The 16,661-nt window shown below is 54.0% G+C and overlaps 4 protein-coding genes across 4 annotated transcripts; 2 read left to right on the top strand and 2 right to left on the bottom strand.

The window, feature by feature from the left end:
• Window positions 1-2,940: 2,940 nt before the first annotated feature.
• Window positions 2,941-4,748, top strand: N0V96_007934 (uncharacterized protein; the record flags this gene model as incomplete). Its single annotated transcript, XM_053194322.2, has 2 exons — window positions 2,941-3,479; window positions 3,536-4,748. 2 exons carry the CDS (start codon window positions 2,941-2,943, stop codon window positions 4,746-4,748), a joined length of 1,752 nt encoding a protein of 583 aa, XP_053048172.2.
• Window positions 4,749-6,252: 1,504 nt separating this feature from the next.
• On the bottom strand, window positions 6,253-9,589 carry N0V96_007933 (uncharacterized protein; the record flags this gene model as incomplete). Its single annotated transcript, XM_065758164.1, has 3 exons — window positions 6,253-6,823; window positions 8,203-9,004; window positions 9,061-9,589. The coding sequence occupies 3 exons, from the start codon at window positions 9,587-9,589 to the stop codon at window positions 6,253-6,255; spliced, it is 1,902 nt and encodes a 633-aa protein (XP_065613306.1).
• Window positions 9,590-10,480: 891 nt separating this feature from the next.
• On the bottom strand, window positions 10,481-12,103 carry MSS51 (translational activator for mitochondrial COX1; the record flags this gene model as incomplete). The annotated part of the gene is made up of 3 exons (XM_053194320.2): window positions 10,481-10,511; window positions 10,567-11,224; window positions 11,275-12,103. The coding sequence occupies 3 exons, from the start codon at window positions 12,101-12,103 to the stop codon at window positions 10,481-10,483; spliced, it is 1,518 nt and encodes a 505-aa protein (XP_053048170.1).
• Window positions 12,104-12,434: 331 nt separating this feature from the next.
• On the top strand, window positions 12,435-16,407 carry RSE1 (pre-mRNA-splicing factor rse1; the record flags this gene model as incomplete). Its single annotated transcript, XM_053194319.1, has 3 exons — window positions 12,435-12,678; window positions 12,826-14,905; window positions 15,093-16,407. The coding sequence occupies 3 exons, from the start codon at window positions 12,435-12,437 to the stop codon at window positions 16,405-16,407; spliced, it is 3,639 nt and encodes a 1,212-aa protein (XP_053048169.1).
• Window positions 16,408-16,661: the final 254 nt, after the last annotated feature.

Raw genomic sequence — 16,661 nt, 5'->3', positions numbered from 1 at the left:
CCCTTCATCCACCATCGCTCACACTCCTCTGTACGGATACCTCAACGTTCCGCCTTGTCCTGGCAACATCCCCACGCAAGCCGCCGCACCGTTCATCTATGTCCCCCTCTGCTCAATCTAACCCCCTGTCGGGGCAACACTCGCCAGTACCCATCGATACTTTGTACCCATCGCGGAAGCAGAGGGAAGAGGGGAGGAGAGCAGAGGAACCGACCGTCACACCATGTACGAATACCTACTGCGGCGAGCGAGCAAGGCAACGAACCCGCCCTTCTCGCCTAGGCCCCGTCTCCGACTAACCCGATCTCGTTCTCAGTCTCTCCTCTCACGCAACTATAGCCCGTCAAGGGTGCAAATGCTCCGTCCGTCTTGGTGATCAAGACCTCTCGTCGTCTCTTCTCCGACCACTACCTACCGTACTACGTACACAGTACTCCAGTGAGCATGTTACCTAGTACGTGTGTGTGTGCGTGTCGTGTGGGTGGTAATCTCAGCGCAAAGCAGGTCCTGATGTCAGCTAATTGGCGCGCGATTCTTCCGTTTCTCGACCCCGACTCGGCTTTTCCTGATTATTGAGCACCCAAGCAACCGTTTTCTGTAACATCTCGTTTTCCACCCTTTCTTCTTTGTTTTTTCCTCTTCCCATCCGTCGGCTCCAGACTCGCTACCGTCTGGCATTGTATTCTCTGGGTGATACAAATTCGGCTTTTCCTACAGAATCTCCCTATTCCGCACCATCGGGCCATCCATCCCATCTGCTGTCATCATCTCGCAGGAGGCCGACATACTCAGCTCCACAACCCAGGGGCCAAGGATATGGCTAATCTCGACTCTCAAGAGGCCAGAGGCAACCGCAAGTCGCAAAAGAGGGCAGCATTTCTCGCCCCGAGTGGCTAGTAGCCGTTCGCCTACCAGCCAGCGTTGGAGGAATAATAAGACATCAGCAAAGTCGAGGCGAGCCGCGAGGCCTGGTCTAGACAAGGCGCTATAGGACGAGACGAGACGAGACGAGACGGAAGCAAATCAGCATCCCAACTAGTGTCTGTGTGTGGCTTGTCCCATTCCCGTCGACAGCGTTTTCCATATGGTCCGTCGTTTCTTCCCATGCGGTAACGGAGACAAACTGAGCCAGTGGCTTCTTCTAGCTCCTCCTCAATACCCTAGCCGTGGCGGTTGTCAGTGGTCTAGACATGAATTCTAGGCCGACTATGATGTCTTCATTGATGAAAACACTCACACCATCGCGCAAGATACGCAACCTCGTCAACGTCAACAATCATCCCCCAGATGTCTGGAACTCAGTTTTACGGCATTTGCCTCGTTCCCGTTCTTCCTTTCTCATTCAATCCCGCCGGTTGCAAAGGGTCTCGTTACTGCCCTCGCGGAAACCATTCTCCATTCTACTCTGTCTCATTCCCTGCCAATATCATGATGCTTCATGCATAAGACTGTGCTGTACTCGAGTCCTGACGTCGCACCTTTGCGGCTTTACCATTCTTTTAGGCCTATCACAACCACTCTCGTTGCCGGGCGCTTTCTTCTGACAGGCAAGCTGCATTTGCATTTTTATTGTCCTGATCAACACATCGCTCATTAACCAGACTTTTACCTGGCCGACGTTCCGCGTGTCTACTCTATTCCTCTATCGTCTCTCAGCGTCTACCTAATGACCACGCGGTTGTGGTACATAGAGAACTTCATCTTATCCTTCGCAAAGTCTAGTCTACTACCTACCACACACCCCGAGGGGCCGAGTCGAGACCCCGGCTCTACTTAGATTCAATCATACCCACCACACCCTCAGGAGAAGACGAGACACACACCCCAGACCCTTGCCGGTAGTGTACTTACATGGGCATGGGAAGCATCCGCCGTCGCTTTGCCTGCAGAGCTTCTACATATGTACACTGCGGCCCACCGCCGCCCACACAACCTTCATCCTTCCGTGCGCATGATAGTATTACTATCTAGACAAGCCCGCCTACCCCAACCTCGACCTGCTAGCTTTGTCCTTCAAGCCTTGCCTCGTGCGTCGCGGCGTCTGATTCTTGCAGCATACCGCTGTCTGATTCTCCCCTTCTGAGTGGCCCGATCCGACTTTCCAGTCCTGTCAGGCTCGTTCGCCATCACCCTCAACTGGCCGACCGAATAGACAGACAAGCCTTCTCCCCGGGAACAGCAGTCTTTCAACGGTCGATTATTCCTCGAACATCCCTCTTTCCTCCCATCCTTAATTTGTTGTTGCGAGGCGTGTCCTCGCTAGAACTCGGCCAGCTCGCCAAAGACCAGCACAACAGCTCAGCCCTGGTTAACATAGGTATTTCCAAAGCGCAATACGGTCAGGAAACCCCCTAGAACAGACTCTGAGGACTAGCTGGGGGTTCTTGTTACGGTAAAGGACCAACTTGGTTGTTGCCGCGACAGGAAAGGGTTGTTGGTGTTGCACCCGCATTCTAAGCACGACCTCGAACTCCAACTCCAGAACCCGCACACCAGACCGGCACTTCTCGTTTGAGAAACCCACGGAGAGACATACGGCTAGTTGATCCGTCCAACTCATAGACGACGTTGCCCCCGACACCTCTCTGCAGCCTGCAACGCACTTGCATCGAGTCACCTTGAGAGGCCCAGGGCTTCTTGACCTACAAAGCAGACCGCCTGCACGGCGCGCCTTCAGGAACCAATTGGCCACCTCTGCCATGCATGGTGTCTTCCTTTCTTGAAGCCAAACCCACCAACATCTGTCGGGACCAGCAATCCCCACCCTTGGCCTAAGTGTCATCCCATCAGTCAAGGCGAAGCCTTCGGCGCGACCCCCTCCTCGCATTCACCAACCTGGAACCTGGATTTTACGACAACAGGCCAGCCAGACAGTCTCGTTTTGAGTACTGCCAAGTTGGATTTTGGGGATCGAATACACATCTAACAGTTGTTTAAGCAATGAACAACTCCATCGTGGGGACCGCCACCATGGACCAGGACAACCACCTAACCCAGGACGAAGACACTCATATGGGTCACAACCACACAACCTTCGGCGCCGAGAGTTGGGGAGACATGAGTCCATACGGCCATCAGAACAGCATGTCGGATTTCGGAGGCTTCACCTTCATGCCATCAGTCACCCATGGGTTACCGTCTGAGTCAATCGGCAGAATGCCTCCTCCGCCAGCTCCTGTGCAGCCGATGCAGTCTCATCATCAACAGTCTCATGCCCAGCTACCGATGCTCATGATACCATCTCAGCCAACGTGGCCCAGCATGTTGACCAATCCCAACAGCTATTCGGCACCTCCTTTGGGAATGACACCTGTCGTTGCCCCAGCTCCTTCAAGGCCTACACGGCTGACAAACGGCCCGCAGCCGCAACAGCGAAGGGTCCTGACCGACGACGACCGGAAGAAAATGTGTCAGTATGCTGCTGAACATCCCAACGTGAAGCAGACGGATATCGGCGCCATGTTTGGCGTTGAACGAAGGTGGGTTCAAGCATTTGCATGGAGAGTGCGTTGAAGTTCTAACCTTGACATCCCAGCACCGTTTCCAAAGTTCTCCGCAACAAGGAGAAGTACCTGAATCCAGAGGCAGACAGAAGTCAATCTCCCGCTGGCAGGCGGCACACCAAGGGAAAGTTTCCGGACATCGATCGGGCCGTTGCGGCATGGGTCAGGAGACAGCAACAAGCCGGGTTAACACCTAGCGACGATGAGATTCTCGATCAAGCAAAGCACTTCTCTCGTACCACCAACGGCGGACCTGAAGCCAGCCAGATGAAGTCCATCAACACCACTTGGTTGGAGAGATTCAAGCAGAGGAACATTCTGGTATCGGGAAAGCTCTTGCGAAGAGCATCGGAAACGAACATCACAGACCACGCGAAACTCTCTGGCTCTCCGTCTCTCGGAGCATCAGGCGTCTCACCCGCGTCGCCAACAGGACATCCATCACCACTTTCGGCCGACAGGAGTGATGAGGACGCTGTGCATGGTCTCGGTTTTGTCGGATACGGTGATGGAGGCGCCTACAAACACACCAACTCGCAAAGCACTACATCCCTCAACAGCGCGTTAACCGATGCAGGAAACTCGTCCTTTTCGGGAAGCGCGATGAGTCCCACGGCCACGTTCACGTTCTCCCCTGATCCCAACGCTGGCCAGTTTCTCCCCAGCGATACATCCCGCCAACTGCATGGAGGGTCCGCTTCAAACTTCCAGAGACCAAGGAGCCAAACCTTTCCCACTCTCGATCTGGAATACATGAACCAGGCCGCATCAACAGAGCCCATGACTCCCAAGTACCACCCGGCGTCTACGGCGCCTTCTTCTGCGTTGGAATCGCCGGTTCACGAAATGGCAGCACCCCACTTTGGCTTAGATACCGCCATTACTTCATCGCCGCACCTGCACCATAGCAGTAGCAACAGTAGCATGGCTGGCCGATCAGCCACGACTCCAGCCGGGTCATCTCCGACATCGCCGACACAGGAGGATGCTCGAAAGGCTGCGGACACGTTGCTGAGTTACATCCAAAGCACCAATGGAGGAGCCTTGTTGGACCAAACGGAGTATGTGGTGATGGTCAGGTTGACGGAGAAATTGCGCCTACAGCAGCATCAGCTTGCGAAATCCGGAGTACCTCAATCCCTAGGCATTTTGGATCGGATACCTGAAGGAGACGCCGAGATGGCACCGCAACACGTTCACTCGATGTCGCTAGGGATCAAATCCGAGCCCGTCGTAACTCAATGAGCACCCGGCCCGATGCTTCAGCAAATCACTTTGCAAAGCAAAACCATATCAGATTGCGTATCATTCTCCTTGTTCGGCAAGAATATTCTTCGTCATTCTTCAAGGCGTTTATTTGTTTGTTTGTTTGCTTTGATTCTGGACTGGATTGGGAAACAGGCCATCCCGCGCATGGTATGCGTGGACATCTACAACAGGACGACGACCTTCATTTTGGTCACACCAATCTCTAGACCCGACGAGAGTTCTGCAAAGAGCATACTCCCCTCGCCGGGACCGGATTTTCGATTTTTGGGAAAACAAGAACCCACTTCACAATGGCGATACCTATCATGGGGAATACGACACCCCAGGAATACACGGTCAATGTCTCACGACAGCCCCGAGGCTTTTCTCAATTGGACCTTGAGGTTTCAGACCCCGCGACAATAATCTCGGGCCCCTGTGTGTTCCCGCCGCCGGTCCACAGTCTCACGACAGTTGGAAAGATGGGCAAGTAATTATAACTTATCAATATAGGACCGGGGTGAACACTGGCCAGAGACGACGGCGCGGAGACATTTTCTCTATTACTTGAAACAACAGCATCACTATTATCCCTCCTACTCGAAATTTCAGTCGAGACATCCATATACCCCATTCTTATCAACGCTCACGCTCCCCTCAAGGGAAGACCTTTCCGCTCACGCGAAACACCGCAAAATTCCCCACGCGCCACATCGATTCAAGCCTGGTTTTCAATAGTCATCTTTTCCTTATCCGGTTTTTTTTTCCTTTCGGTTCATGTTTATCTCTCTTCATAGCTTCCCCGAGCGCAAAATTTTCAACCATTTCACCATTTCAATACTGTATTATCCTAGCCTTCTCTTATACACTCTCTGCATCTGTGAGGCGACAAGGATAGGAAGTAAGGAGGGGGTTCCGGTCGGTTGGTTGGTGGCCGGTCAGCCAGGCACAGTATCTACAAGGGGCGGGTGTCACGGAAAGGGGCAAAGGCTTTGAGCCAGGCACGGGTTATCATAATTGATCAACGGGCTAGGAACGAAGCAAGGCAAGAGGTCGAGAAGACACACACAAGGCAGAGGGATGCTCAAGGAACGTTGAGGGGGAAAGCACGATGCAAAACGTACGCAAAGACTTGTCGTCTAGCCCCGGCTAGAGACTTTGCGTGGGAAAAAAAAACGAAAAAAAAGGGCGGCCCCTTTTTGCATTTGATTTCCTAGGGATATGCCCCTTTTTTTTCCTTCTTCATTCTCTTCCCCCTTTCCCCCTCCCGACCGGTCTGCGAATACACGAACATCACAAAACCATTTGTCTCCTGCCTTTCACCATCAAAAGTGCATTTGTGACTGCCACTGACCATGTGTCATATCATGAGATTCCAATGAGGAACGTTATCTGAGAATGAGTACATTGCTTCATCATGCAGAATTACAAAATGCGTTTCTCAGACTAACAAGGGTATCTAAAAGACAGGAAGGCATAGAACTCGTTCATAATTAATCCGTCACAGGCTCAGACGCTCCTCCCAGAGCTCAACGACGCCCTTCTCTGCCAGCTCCGGCATCAGCCTCACCAGAATCAGCTCCAAGATGCTGTACACCAAGTGCTTGTTGCAGTATTCGTCTGAGAAGATATCGAGTATGCCCTCTTCGATCTCGGCCAGCATTCGCTGCTGATTCTCGTCCTCGTCCCCTTTACTTCCATTTCCTAAATCGTTAGTCCTGTTATCGTTAGTGGCACCACCCCTGCCAGGAACATCGGCCTCGCTCTCGCTCATGGCCAAAGCAGCAGCAGCATCATCACCAGCACCAGCCCTTGAATCCGGTCCGGACCGCCACCGGAAGCCAAGGCCTCGCCCGCCAAGATACAGACCAGTCAACCAAGGCGGGATGCTGGCTAGCATGGCGCTAGCGCACCTGCGGCGTAAGGCACGCAGCTGCTCGTCGGATGAGGGGGCCACCAAGGTCGAGACGCCGGGGGCGTTGTTGGGGAAGAGAGCGGCGCGGATGGAGCGGAGAACGGTTGGCAGGTATGCGGCGTCGAGAAGACGTTGGTGAATGGTGTGCGAAATGAGCCTGTATTTCGACGCGGCAAGCGCTCCATGTCAGCTTTCTTTCCGGGTATGCTTCCGGCTCGGACAGTCGCGACGGTCAAGTGTGTGGGGGTTGCAGGGGCTTTTGTGTGAACCGACAAAGGGAAGCAACGATCTGCGGGAGGGGAAGTGAGAGAATGGGGGATGTCAGGCCAAGGTAACACGAGGTTGAGAGCAGGGGTAGCTGAGCGCCCCCGATGACGAGATTGCGACGGATGTTGTTGTCTTTGGTTATTGAGATGGCTCAATAGCTTCCTATATTGATGAGCCGGCGGATCTGGATTTCCAGGCCATTTGCTGGCGATGGAGACAGTCTGTAAGGCTCGGACTTGGTCCTGGATTCGGAGGCGCGTGGATGATATTGGTCCTAATGTCGAGATGTCTTCCCTTCGATTGCGATCCATTGAGGTATATGTGAGCACATGACAATGCGCAGAGACCCAGAAATGCCAGCCAGGATAGCTAAGCTCGAGTCCGGCCAAGCTTCGCATCGTTCCATAGATGGCAGGCAATTAGGCGCTGAGCGGGGACCGGCAAGCTGCCAGCCCGTTTATCGGGACGGGTCGAGTGACTGCCCATGGCCTGGACCGCTCCGGCCTGATTATACGCATCGGCTGGTGGTCAGGGGCGGAAGTTTGCAATCAGCCCCAGCATGACCCAGATGGTGAAAGAGGCCGTGCAGGTAGGATTTGCGTCCTGACATGCGCGGTCGCTTTCACCACCAACTTCGCAGCGGGGCGTCAAGAAGCGAGCAAGACCAACAGCTTTCCGTAGGTGACCAAGCGTCGTATTTTCCTAGGCGTGCGCTGGGCAAAGAAGATGACGGTGATGGAAATGAACCCCTGCAAAGTGATGCTCGCTGTTGGACTTGGGCGCGTAAATGAGGCTTGCTGGTGGATGGAAGCGCAGCCCCGCGAGGGCCCATCAAGCAATCGGAGGCGAGCAACGTTAACGCCAGCTGCGATTGGTCGGAAGCCACGAGGTCCTTGGGATGCAACCGTATGTTTCGAGGAATCGGGCGGACGAGGTCAACTCAGGGTTGGGTCGCAGAATGGGCCGGGTGTGAGTGTCACACAGCATATTTCGGCTTTTTCGCGCAGTCCTGCAAGAGACTCAACCCCCATCGCTGCGTGCACCCCAAGGTGTGTGTCGCCATGGCCCGTATCAACTCATCAACACATCCATCCACGGTGCTGCCCACTAGGCTATCGTGGGAAGAGCCATCCCGTCTTCCTCATTCGCCTGATGGGGCGCTGCTGATTGCTCACTAGAGCTGGTTGAGATCCAGTGACTTGAACCTCATGCGGCGTGACGTGAGATTGCTAGAGAAGGAGAGAGAGAAACAAAATGATGGTTGCCTACCTGTCCATGGCTCCATTGAGACCAGCAATGCGTCCTGGGCCGCTCATTGCCCCGAGCTGGAAAAGTGACATGATTCCGCTCAACCAAGGCATGCGAGAGTCCATTTCGATCAGATCTGCTACGCAACTCCATAGCTTGAAGGCAGCAATGGGCGTTTTGACAGGCTGAACTTCGTTCGAGCTAGCTGGAGGATTCAACATCTTCGAATGCGATATTTGACCAGTCACTTGGTCCTTTTCATTCAGCTCGCCGTCTGACCTTGGTGGCAGGGATGAAGACATTGCGAGAGTGACGACGAGGAAGCGGATAGTCGAGAAAGCGAGAAATGACCATTGTACGAGCGACCAGAACGCGCCTTGGATGGACCAACTGCGACGAACAGGCCTGGGGAGGGCGGATGTTGACCCGGCCTGCAACGCCTCCGCCACCCCCTCTTCGATAGGCTCTGATGCTTTCCTGTCGAGAAGTCTGGTGAGGATGATAAATATTTCGTAAATGAGCCATGGTTGCGAAAGACGATTGGCGAGGACGTTGCCAACGATGAGCTCGGAGAAGATTTGGCCAACCAGAGAGGTCAGGCAATCGTTTTCGAGGTCTTCGGTTGGTAGGAGAACAGCCAGGACGCCCTGCACTAATAGCTGACGATAAAGCGTCTCGTTCTCTTGCTGTCTCGCAATAGACGAGGGGTCTCCGGGGCGAGGTATGGGCGTCAAAGGAGCCAAAGGGCATAGCGAGTGATAGACTTCTCGTGGGTCTATTTCGGTTGGTGGTCGAGACACCGGATCATGCGCCGCGCGGTAGGCTATCGAGTGGACGTTAGTGAAAGACTGACCTAATAATTCGCACGTCTTGACCCACCGAGGATATGTCTATCCAGTAAATCGGGAAGCTCGTCAAACAAAAGGCTTTCTAGATCGACCTTTCGGAGTCTCTGCTCCAGGGCCCTTGTACAATGGGCGATTATTTGGACTATTTCGTCTACAAATGTGTCATCGGGTGTGATTTTGCTGTACCACACTTGTACGTATTCCCTTAGAATCACAGATATGAGTGCGTATAGCTGAAGATCGACATCGTTTCGGCTGGTCAGGGGTGGTAGTAGTTCCTCGATCGGGGATGGGGTTGCCCTCCCCCTTTCGGCGAGGTGCTTGGAGCACAGGACACGGCGGATGAAGGCGGCGGTTGCTTTGTCGGAGAGGTAGTCTGTAGGAGTAGGTCGAGCAGATCGGCGAGCGGAAGGATTGGTCTGTAGCGGAGGGCGGTTTCGTTCGGCGACGGGGGTGGCCAAAGGTGTAGGAACGGCCGCGGCCGGGTCGTTCAAGAAGCTGACGGTCGCGGGGGCTTTCGGTCGCGGCGTCGGAGCGCGAGGGGTAGCGACAGCTGCCATGGCCGTCTATGATTGAAGCGACCACACTCTCATGGTACGAAGCTTCGAAGTCGGTAGCGTGGGACCCTTTGGCGGTGACAGTCAAGAGTCGCGAGAGTGAGTTGTCGTCAAGTTTGACTTGCAGCGAGCCAGATTTCGGACGACGCTGATCTATGAGGTGGTCGAGTGACGGCAGGCGGAAACTGGGGACCTGCCCCCCGGTGCTGGTCGGTTACAAGGAAGGGCTTGTCTCCCGGTGCAGGTGCGTTTAGCGGCTCAACGGCCGTGGCCCTGTGCGCTGCAGGCCGCTAGGACCCCGGGGCGGGCGCCTTACATAAGGTACCTTGCCTTAGGCCCCTTCCATTCCATTAAAGAGGCACCTGCCGGAGTGGCCCGCATCTGCAGAGGACAACCCGGCACTTGCCCCGGCCACCGGACCCGACCTGCCGGAACATTTGACAACGCATGCGCTTGTCTTGCCTTGCTAATGCGAGTCAGCCTACCTACCTTGCCTTTCGTGCAAGGTTGGCACAATAGAATACGTCTAGAATCGCCACATCTTGGCACCGCGCAGTAGCATGACTGAGTGGTACGCCCATCATGAAGTCGACTCCTGTGCAGCATTGTTTTCAACCGCAGCTGCCCTGAACTCTGTGATCTTGGTGCGCCATGATCCTTGCAGTAGCTTCGGTACAGGCAATGCAGGTCTTGGCTTGGACAGTCGGTCATGAAGAGGAGGTAGGTCACATTTTACAGCAAAGTTAATCACAGAGTCGACTTGGTCTTGATTTTTCTTCCCCCTTCTGTGTTATACAATGCACATGCCGGTGAATATGATACACTTATTTACAGAACCTCTATAAGTGGTCCAACTTCATTCCCAATTTGGTTCATCAGCAATGTGACGAGCATCTACTCGTCATCCTTCTTAGTCGTCTCATACCTAGGTATTCCTTGTTAGCGACGGATCACATTAACGGCTAGTACGCATTGCATACCTCTTTCCACGGAACGCCCACACTCCCCAGTTTCCACAGCTGACGTCCTGGGGATCCAGGTCATTCAGATCCCACCTCAAGCTGCGGAAAAGATTTTCGCCAGGCTCCAACAGAACGTCAAATTCGCCAGCAGCGGTCTTTCTGACCCATTCGATATCTCTCTCCATATCAAACTGGGTGTAACCTGTAGCAATGATAGGGACCTTGGTCTCTAGAAGCATAGGAAGCGTTTCGGTCCACTCGTGGCTGCTTGCGGGATGGCCCAAACCAGGATGGAAGAGGCAGAAGCAGTCAAAGTATGGATCGTAAGGCGCAAAGTATCCGGTCTTGTGGATGGTGTGGTAGTAGTCCACGATGGTGCTGATCTTCATCTTGTGCGATATCCGGTCCTCGATCACCATACCAAATGGGTTCTCGGGCGTCCGTTGTGGCAAAGGAAATTCATCGTCTCGGTTAGCCATGCTTTCGGGGCCAATGAAGATCAGATGAATCTTGCTCTCTGGGAAGAGATGAGCAAGCTGGAGCCAGACGTTTCTGGGCAGGGATGATTCGGCACGCGCTCCCAAGCAGAAGACTCTCACGGGAGGAGCCTCAGGACGAAGTTCCTTCATGGTAGTACCCTTTCCGGAGAGAGGGGGATGAAGAGTATATCGCAAAGCTGCCTTCTTGTCAGTTCGTCGCACTTGTGAAACCATGCAACTGACTCACCACTCAAACTCTTCAAACCCTCGCTCGTCAACCTCTCCCCCTGCTTGACGCTGTAAGGGCTCAACTCATGCAGAACACTGCCAATTGTGATGGGGTATGTGAGCATCTTCGTGACCTGCCGCATGCTGCGCTCATCATTGATAGCCTCAAATTCGCGGCTGTACATGAAGGTGTCCCAGTTGGTCATGTTGACGACTGCCTCGGGCATCTGATCATCTGCCATAACGAACTCCGGGAAGGTCCGGCCAGATCGTAGATCATGGTCATCCTCGTTGATCTCCCTCAAAGTGTCGCAGATCTCGAGGTGAGCCTCATAATCGTCCATCCAGTGCTCCTTGCTGCAGGAGACGGGAATTCCACAATCAGGACACTCGAAATCGACGTGCGCCGGCGCAAGCTGGCCTGTTTGCGATTGTTTCTCCTCACCATGGGGTGCGACGGTCGGAACCCTTGTCGCGCGATGATCGGGGTGAGAACAGTAGGCATGTTGGCGCATGAAAGCCGCACGTCGTCGAATCTCCGGGATGGGGGAATTCGTGAAAGAGTGAAACAGGTCATCTGATCGGAGCTTGGGGGTCGACGATTCGTTGGTGGCGGGCTTTACAGCTGCCGCCTCGCTCGAGGCTTTCGGGGACGAAGAGAACTGTCTCGTGGGCACATTGATGGCCTTCGATCTCCTAGAAACGGTGGAATGGAGGCTTCGGGTCGAGTGGGCTGATGCGATGCGAGGGGTGATTCTGGGAACTCCGTTGGCAATCAATTGCCTTCTCAAGGCAGCAGAGCATTGCCCGCAAGCGCTTGACGCTGCTCTTCTAAAAGCCGGCTCCATGACACCCGATGGTATACGTAAGTCCAGTTGCGGCCTGCGTTGCTACCAAGAATGCTCCTTCTCTCACAAGCTTCCATAGAGCTCTGTATCGACGACGGGGCCGACCCAAAATTTCGGGGAGCTCGGATCAACAAGATGCCGACGCCGCGGGTCTCCACCACGCAGGTCTCAGGCGTCAAGTGGTAACCTGGAGCTTCTGAAATTTTGTGCTGGAGCTTTCCAGCCTCCCAACCCACCATCACTCCAAAAACACCATCGCGTCTTGTGCATCGCCCATCCATTCGAGCTCGAATTTTGAGGCCGCGCAGGCTATCTGCGCTCACCTGCAAACATGGCGACGACCTCAAACATGTTTCTTTACTCCCTGACCCTTCAATCGCCTACCAATGTCACACAGGCGGTGCTGGGTCAGTTCTCTGGCACCAAGGAGCAGAACATTGTGACAGCATCGGGGTCGCGATTGACTTTGCTTCGCCCGGATCCGTCACAGGGAAAAGTCATCACACTCCTCTCGCACGATATCTTCGGCATCATCAGGTCTATGGCCGCCTTCCGCTTGGCTGGAAGCAACAAAGGTATGTCTCGTGCCCCACATTCCATTTTAAGCTTCACTTAGTGATTTGAGAAGCTTGCCGGTCGCGACAGGCGTCAATGCAGTCAATGTCGCTCGACCTCGGATGCGAGACTTGATTGCCGAAGGACTATGCTGACCTTGCGTCAAGACTATCTCATCCTTGCGACTGACTCTGGAAGGATCACCATCGTCGAGTACATTCCCGCGCAGAATCGGTTTCAGCGTTTGCATCTGGAGACTTTTGGCAAGTCCGGGGTACGACGCGTCATACCTGGAGAATATCTTGCATGTGATCCGAAAGGCAGAGCGTGTATGATCGCGTCAGTGGAGAAGAACAAGCTCGTATACGTTCTCAACCGCAATTCGCAGGCCGAGCTTACGATCTCTTCGCCTCTCGAGGCACACAAGCCCGGAGTCCTGGTGCTGTGCATGGTCGCGTTGGACGTCGGCTATGCCAACCCGGTCTTTGCTGCGCTCGAGATCGAGTACACTGAGGCAGACCAAGATCCTACAGGAGAGGCAGCCCGGGAAGCAGAGGCTCAACTGGTTTACTACGAGTTGGACTTGGGATTGAACCACGTCGTCCGGAAATGGTCCGAACCTGTCGATCCCACGGCTTCACTGCTCTTCCAAGTCCCGGGTGGTCAAGATGGCCCCAGTGGAGTCTTGGTTTGTGGAGAAGAAAACATCACATACAGGCACTCCAACCAGGAAGCTTTCCGTGTGCCCATTCCGCGCCGTAAAGGTGCAACGGAAGACCCTTCCAGGAAGCGGCACGTGGTATCTGGCGTCATGCACAAGCTGAAAGGTAGTGCTGGCGCCTTCTTCTTCCTCCTGCAGACCGAGGATGGGGACCTCTTCAAGGCCACCCTCGATATGGTTGAGGATGTAGATGGCAATCCCACTGGCGAAGTGAAGCGGCTTAAGATCAAGTACTTCGACACGGTACCGGTATCATCCAGCCTCTGCATTCTCAAGAGCGGTTTCCTCTACGCTGCCAGCCAGTTTGGCAACCACCAATTTTACCAGTTCGAGAAGCTCGGAGACGACGATGAGGAACTGGAATTCTCAAGCGACGACTTCCCAACAGACCCTAGGGCTGGTTACGAAGCGGTCTACTTCCATCCCAGACCGCTAGAGAATCTTGCTCTGGTCGAGAGTATTGACTCTATGAACCCCCTTCTCGACTGCAAGGTGGCCAATCTGACTGGTGAGGACGCGCCACAAATCTACACAGCCTGCGGCAACGGTGCTCGTAGCACATTCAGGATGCTGAAGCATGGCTTGGAAGTAAACGAGATTGTCGCATCCGAACTGCCCGGCATTCCCTCGGCGGTTTGGACTCTCAAACTGAGCCGCGGCGACCAATACGATGCGTACATTGTGTTGTCCTTCACCAACGGAACTCTTGTTTTGAGTATCGGTGAAACTGTCGAGGAGGTCAGCGATTCCGGTTTCTTGACTTCTGTGCCGACCTTGGCAGCGCAGTTGCTGGGCGAAGACGGCCTCATTCAGGTCCATCCCAAAGGCATTCGCCACATCCGACATGGCCAAGTCAACGAATGGGCCGCACCGCAGCACAGATCCATCGTCGCGGCAACCACCAATGAACATCAGGTAGCAGTTGCACTCAGCTCGGGTGAGATTGTCTATTTCGAGATGGATGGTGACGGATCCCTAGCCGAGTACGATGAGAAGAAGGAAATGTTCGGAACTGTCACATGCCTGAGCTTGGGTGAGATCCCCGAAGGACGCCTGCGAAGTTCATTCCTGGCTGTGGGATGTGATGACAGCACTGTACGCGTCCTGTCGTTAGACCCCGAGTCGACGCTGGAGAGCAAATCAGTCCAAGCCTTGACTGCTCCTCCGTCATCCCTTGCAATCATTGCCATGAATGACTCCTCGTCCGGAGGCTCAACACTCTACCTCCACATTGGCCTTCACTCTGGAGTCTACCTCCGTACAGTGTTGGACGAAATCACTGGAGAGCTTACGGATACGAGGCAGAAGTTCCTCGGTCCCAAGCCGGTGCGGCTTTTCCAAGCTACTGTTCAAGGACGGACCTGCGTGATAGGGTTGAGCTCCCGTCCCTGGCTTGGCTATTCTGATCCCATCACTCGAGGTTTCCTGGTGACGCCCTTGAACTACGTTGACCTCGAATGGGTCTGGAATTTCAGCAGCGAGCAGTGTGAAGAAGGTGTCGTTGGCATTCAGGGCCAATCATTAAGGTAAGCAAGTATCACGATTTTCTTCACTCGTTCGTTTCCTTTACATGACATGATGAGAAATTTGGGATCCTATGCCAAAGCGCTATGAGGTCTTACGCAACATACCAATTGTTCCTACTGAGTCATTTTTCGACCTTGTTGTTCCCTGAGCCAAATCCCTTGACCAATAGCTGACGCAAAGGATTAGAATTTTTGCCATTGAGAACCTCGGAGACACCATTACACAAAAGTCGATACCCCTCACCTACACTCCGAGACGTCTTCTCAAGCATCCTGAACACCCCATGTTTTACACGGTCGAGGCAGACAACAACACGCTACCACCCGACCTACGGGCCAAGCTCATCGCAGAACCTGGTGTCGTCAATGGCGATGCTGTGGTGCTCCCGCCTGATGAGTTTGGGTACCCCAAGGGCAAAGGCCGCTGGGCTTCTTGCATCAGCGTCATCGACCCCTTATCAGAGGATCAGCGAGTTCTGCAGACTGTTGACCTCGACAACAACGAAGCGGCTGTCAGCGCTGCAATCGTCTCGTTTGCTAGCCAGGACAATGAAAGCTTTCTGATTGTTGGCACCGGCAAGGATATGGTTGTCAACCCTCGCCAGTTCTCTGAAGGCTACATTCACGTCTACCGCTTTAGCGAGGATGGCCACGAGCTGGAATTCATTCACAAAACAAAGGTCGAGGAGCCTCCATCAGCGCTCCTTGGCTTCCAAGGCAGACTACTTGCGGGCGTTGGCAAGACCTTGAGGATTTACGACCTCGGCCTGAGACAGATGCTCAGAAAGGCCCAAGCCGACGTAGCCCCGCAACTGATTGTATCTCTGAGCACACAAGGAAGCCGTATCGTCGTCGGCGACGTCCAGCATGGCATCACGTATGTCGTCTACAAGGCGACGACGAACAAGCTCATTCCCTTCGTCGACGACACCATTTCCAGATGGGTCACATGCACCGCAATGGTGGACTACGAATCGGTTGTTGGAGGCGACAAGTTCGGCAACATGTTCCTCGTCCGCTGCCCTGAGAAGGCAAGTCAAGAAGCCGACGAGGAGTCAGGCGGCCTCCATCTCCTCAACACGAGAGACTACCTCCACGGCACACCACACCGCCTCAACCTCCTAGGCCACTCCTACACTCAAGATGTTCCTACCAGCATCACCAAAACAAGTTTGGTTGTTGGTGGTCAGGACGTTCTGCTCTGGAGCGGTATCAACGGTACCATCGGCGTCTTCATTCCGTTTGTGACCCGCGAGGACGTGGACTTTTTCCAGAACCTCGAGCAGCACATGCGTACCGAGGACGCGCCGCTCGCCGGAAGGGATCACCTCATGTACCGCAGTTACTACGTCCCCGTAAAGGGTGTCATTGACGGTGATTTGTGTGAGAGGTACACCCTTCTGCCCAGTGAAAAGAAGCAGATGATTGCCGGTGAACTCGACCGCTCAGTGAGAGAGATCGAGAGGAAGATATCGGACATTCGAACGAGGTCTGCCTTCTAAAGGCTGCCTTGCCAGCAGGGGATCTTGTTTTTTTCCATTTGCGGACATAGTCACCGATCGAGTACGTCTCGCATAGGAGATATCGGGACGTGTCACGTGTATTGTGTACAAAGCTTACAACGGTATATGGTAGCGGCGTTTTCATACAGGCCAAACAGAGCCATATAGGTGGTTAAGGACATGATGACGATGCAATGAAGAAGAGCTCTAATAATACCAAAAATGCCCAAACGCCGGTTCCCCATTTCCGTCTC

This window comes from Colletotrichum fioriniae (genome assembly GCF_027942845.1).
Source record: "Colletotrichum fioriniae strain IMI 355084 chromosome Unknown scaffold_9, whole genome shotgun sequence".
Taxonomy (NCBI): domain Eukaryota; kingdom Fungi; phylum Ascomycota; class Sordariomycetes; order Glomerellales; family Glomerellaceae; genus Colletotrichum; species Colletotrichum fioriniae.
The sequence above is the reverse complement of the archived record's forward strand: the minus strand, read 5'-3'. Positions and strand labels throughout refer to the sequence as shown.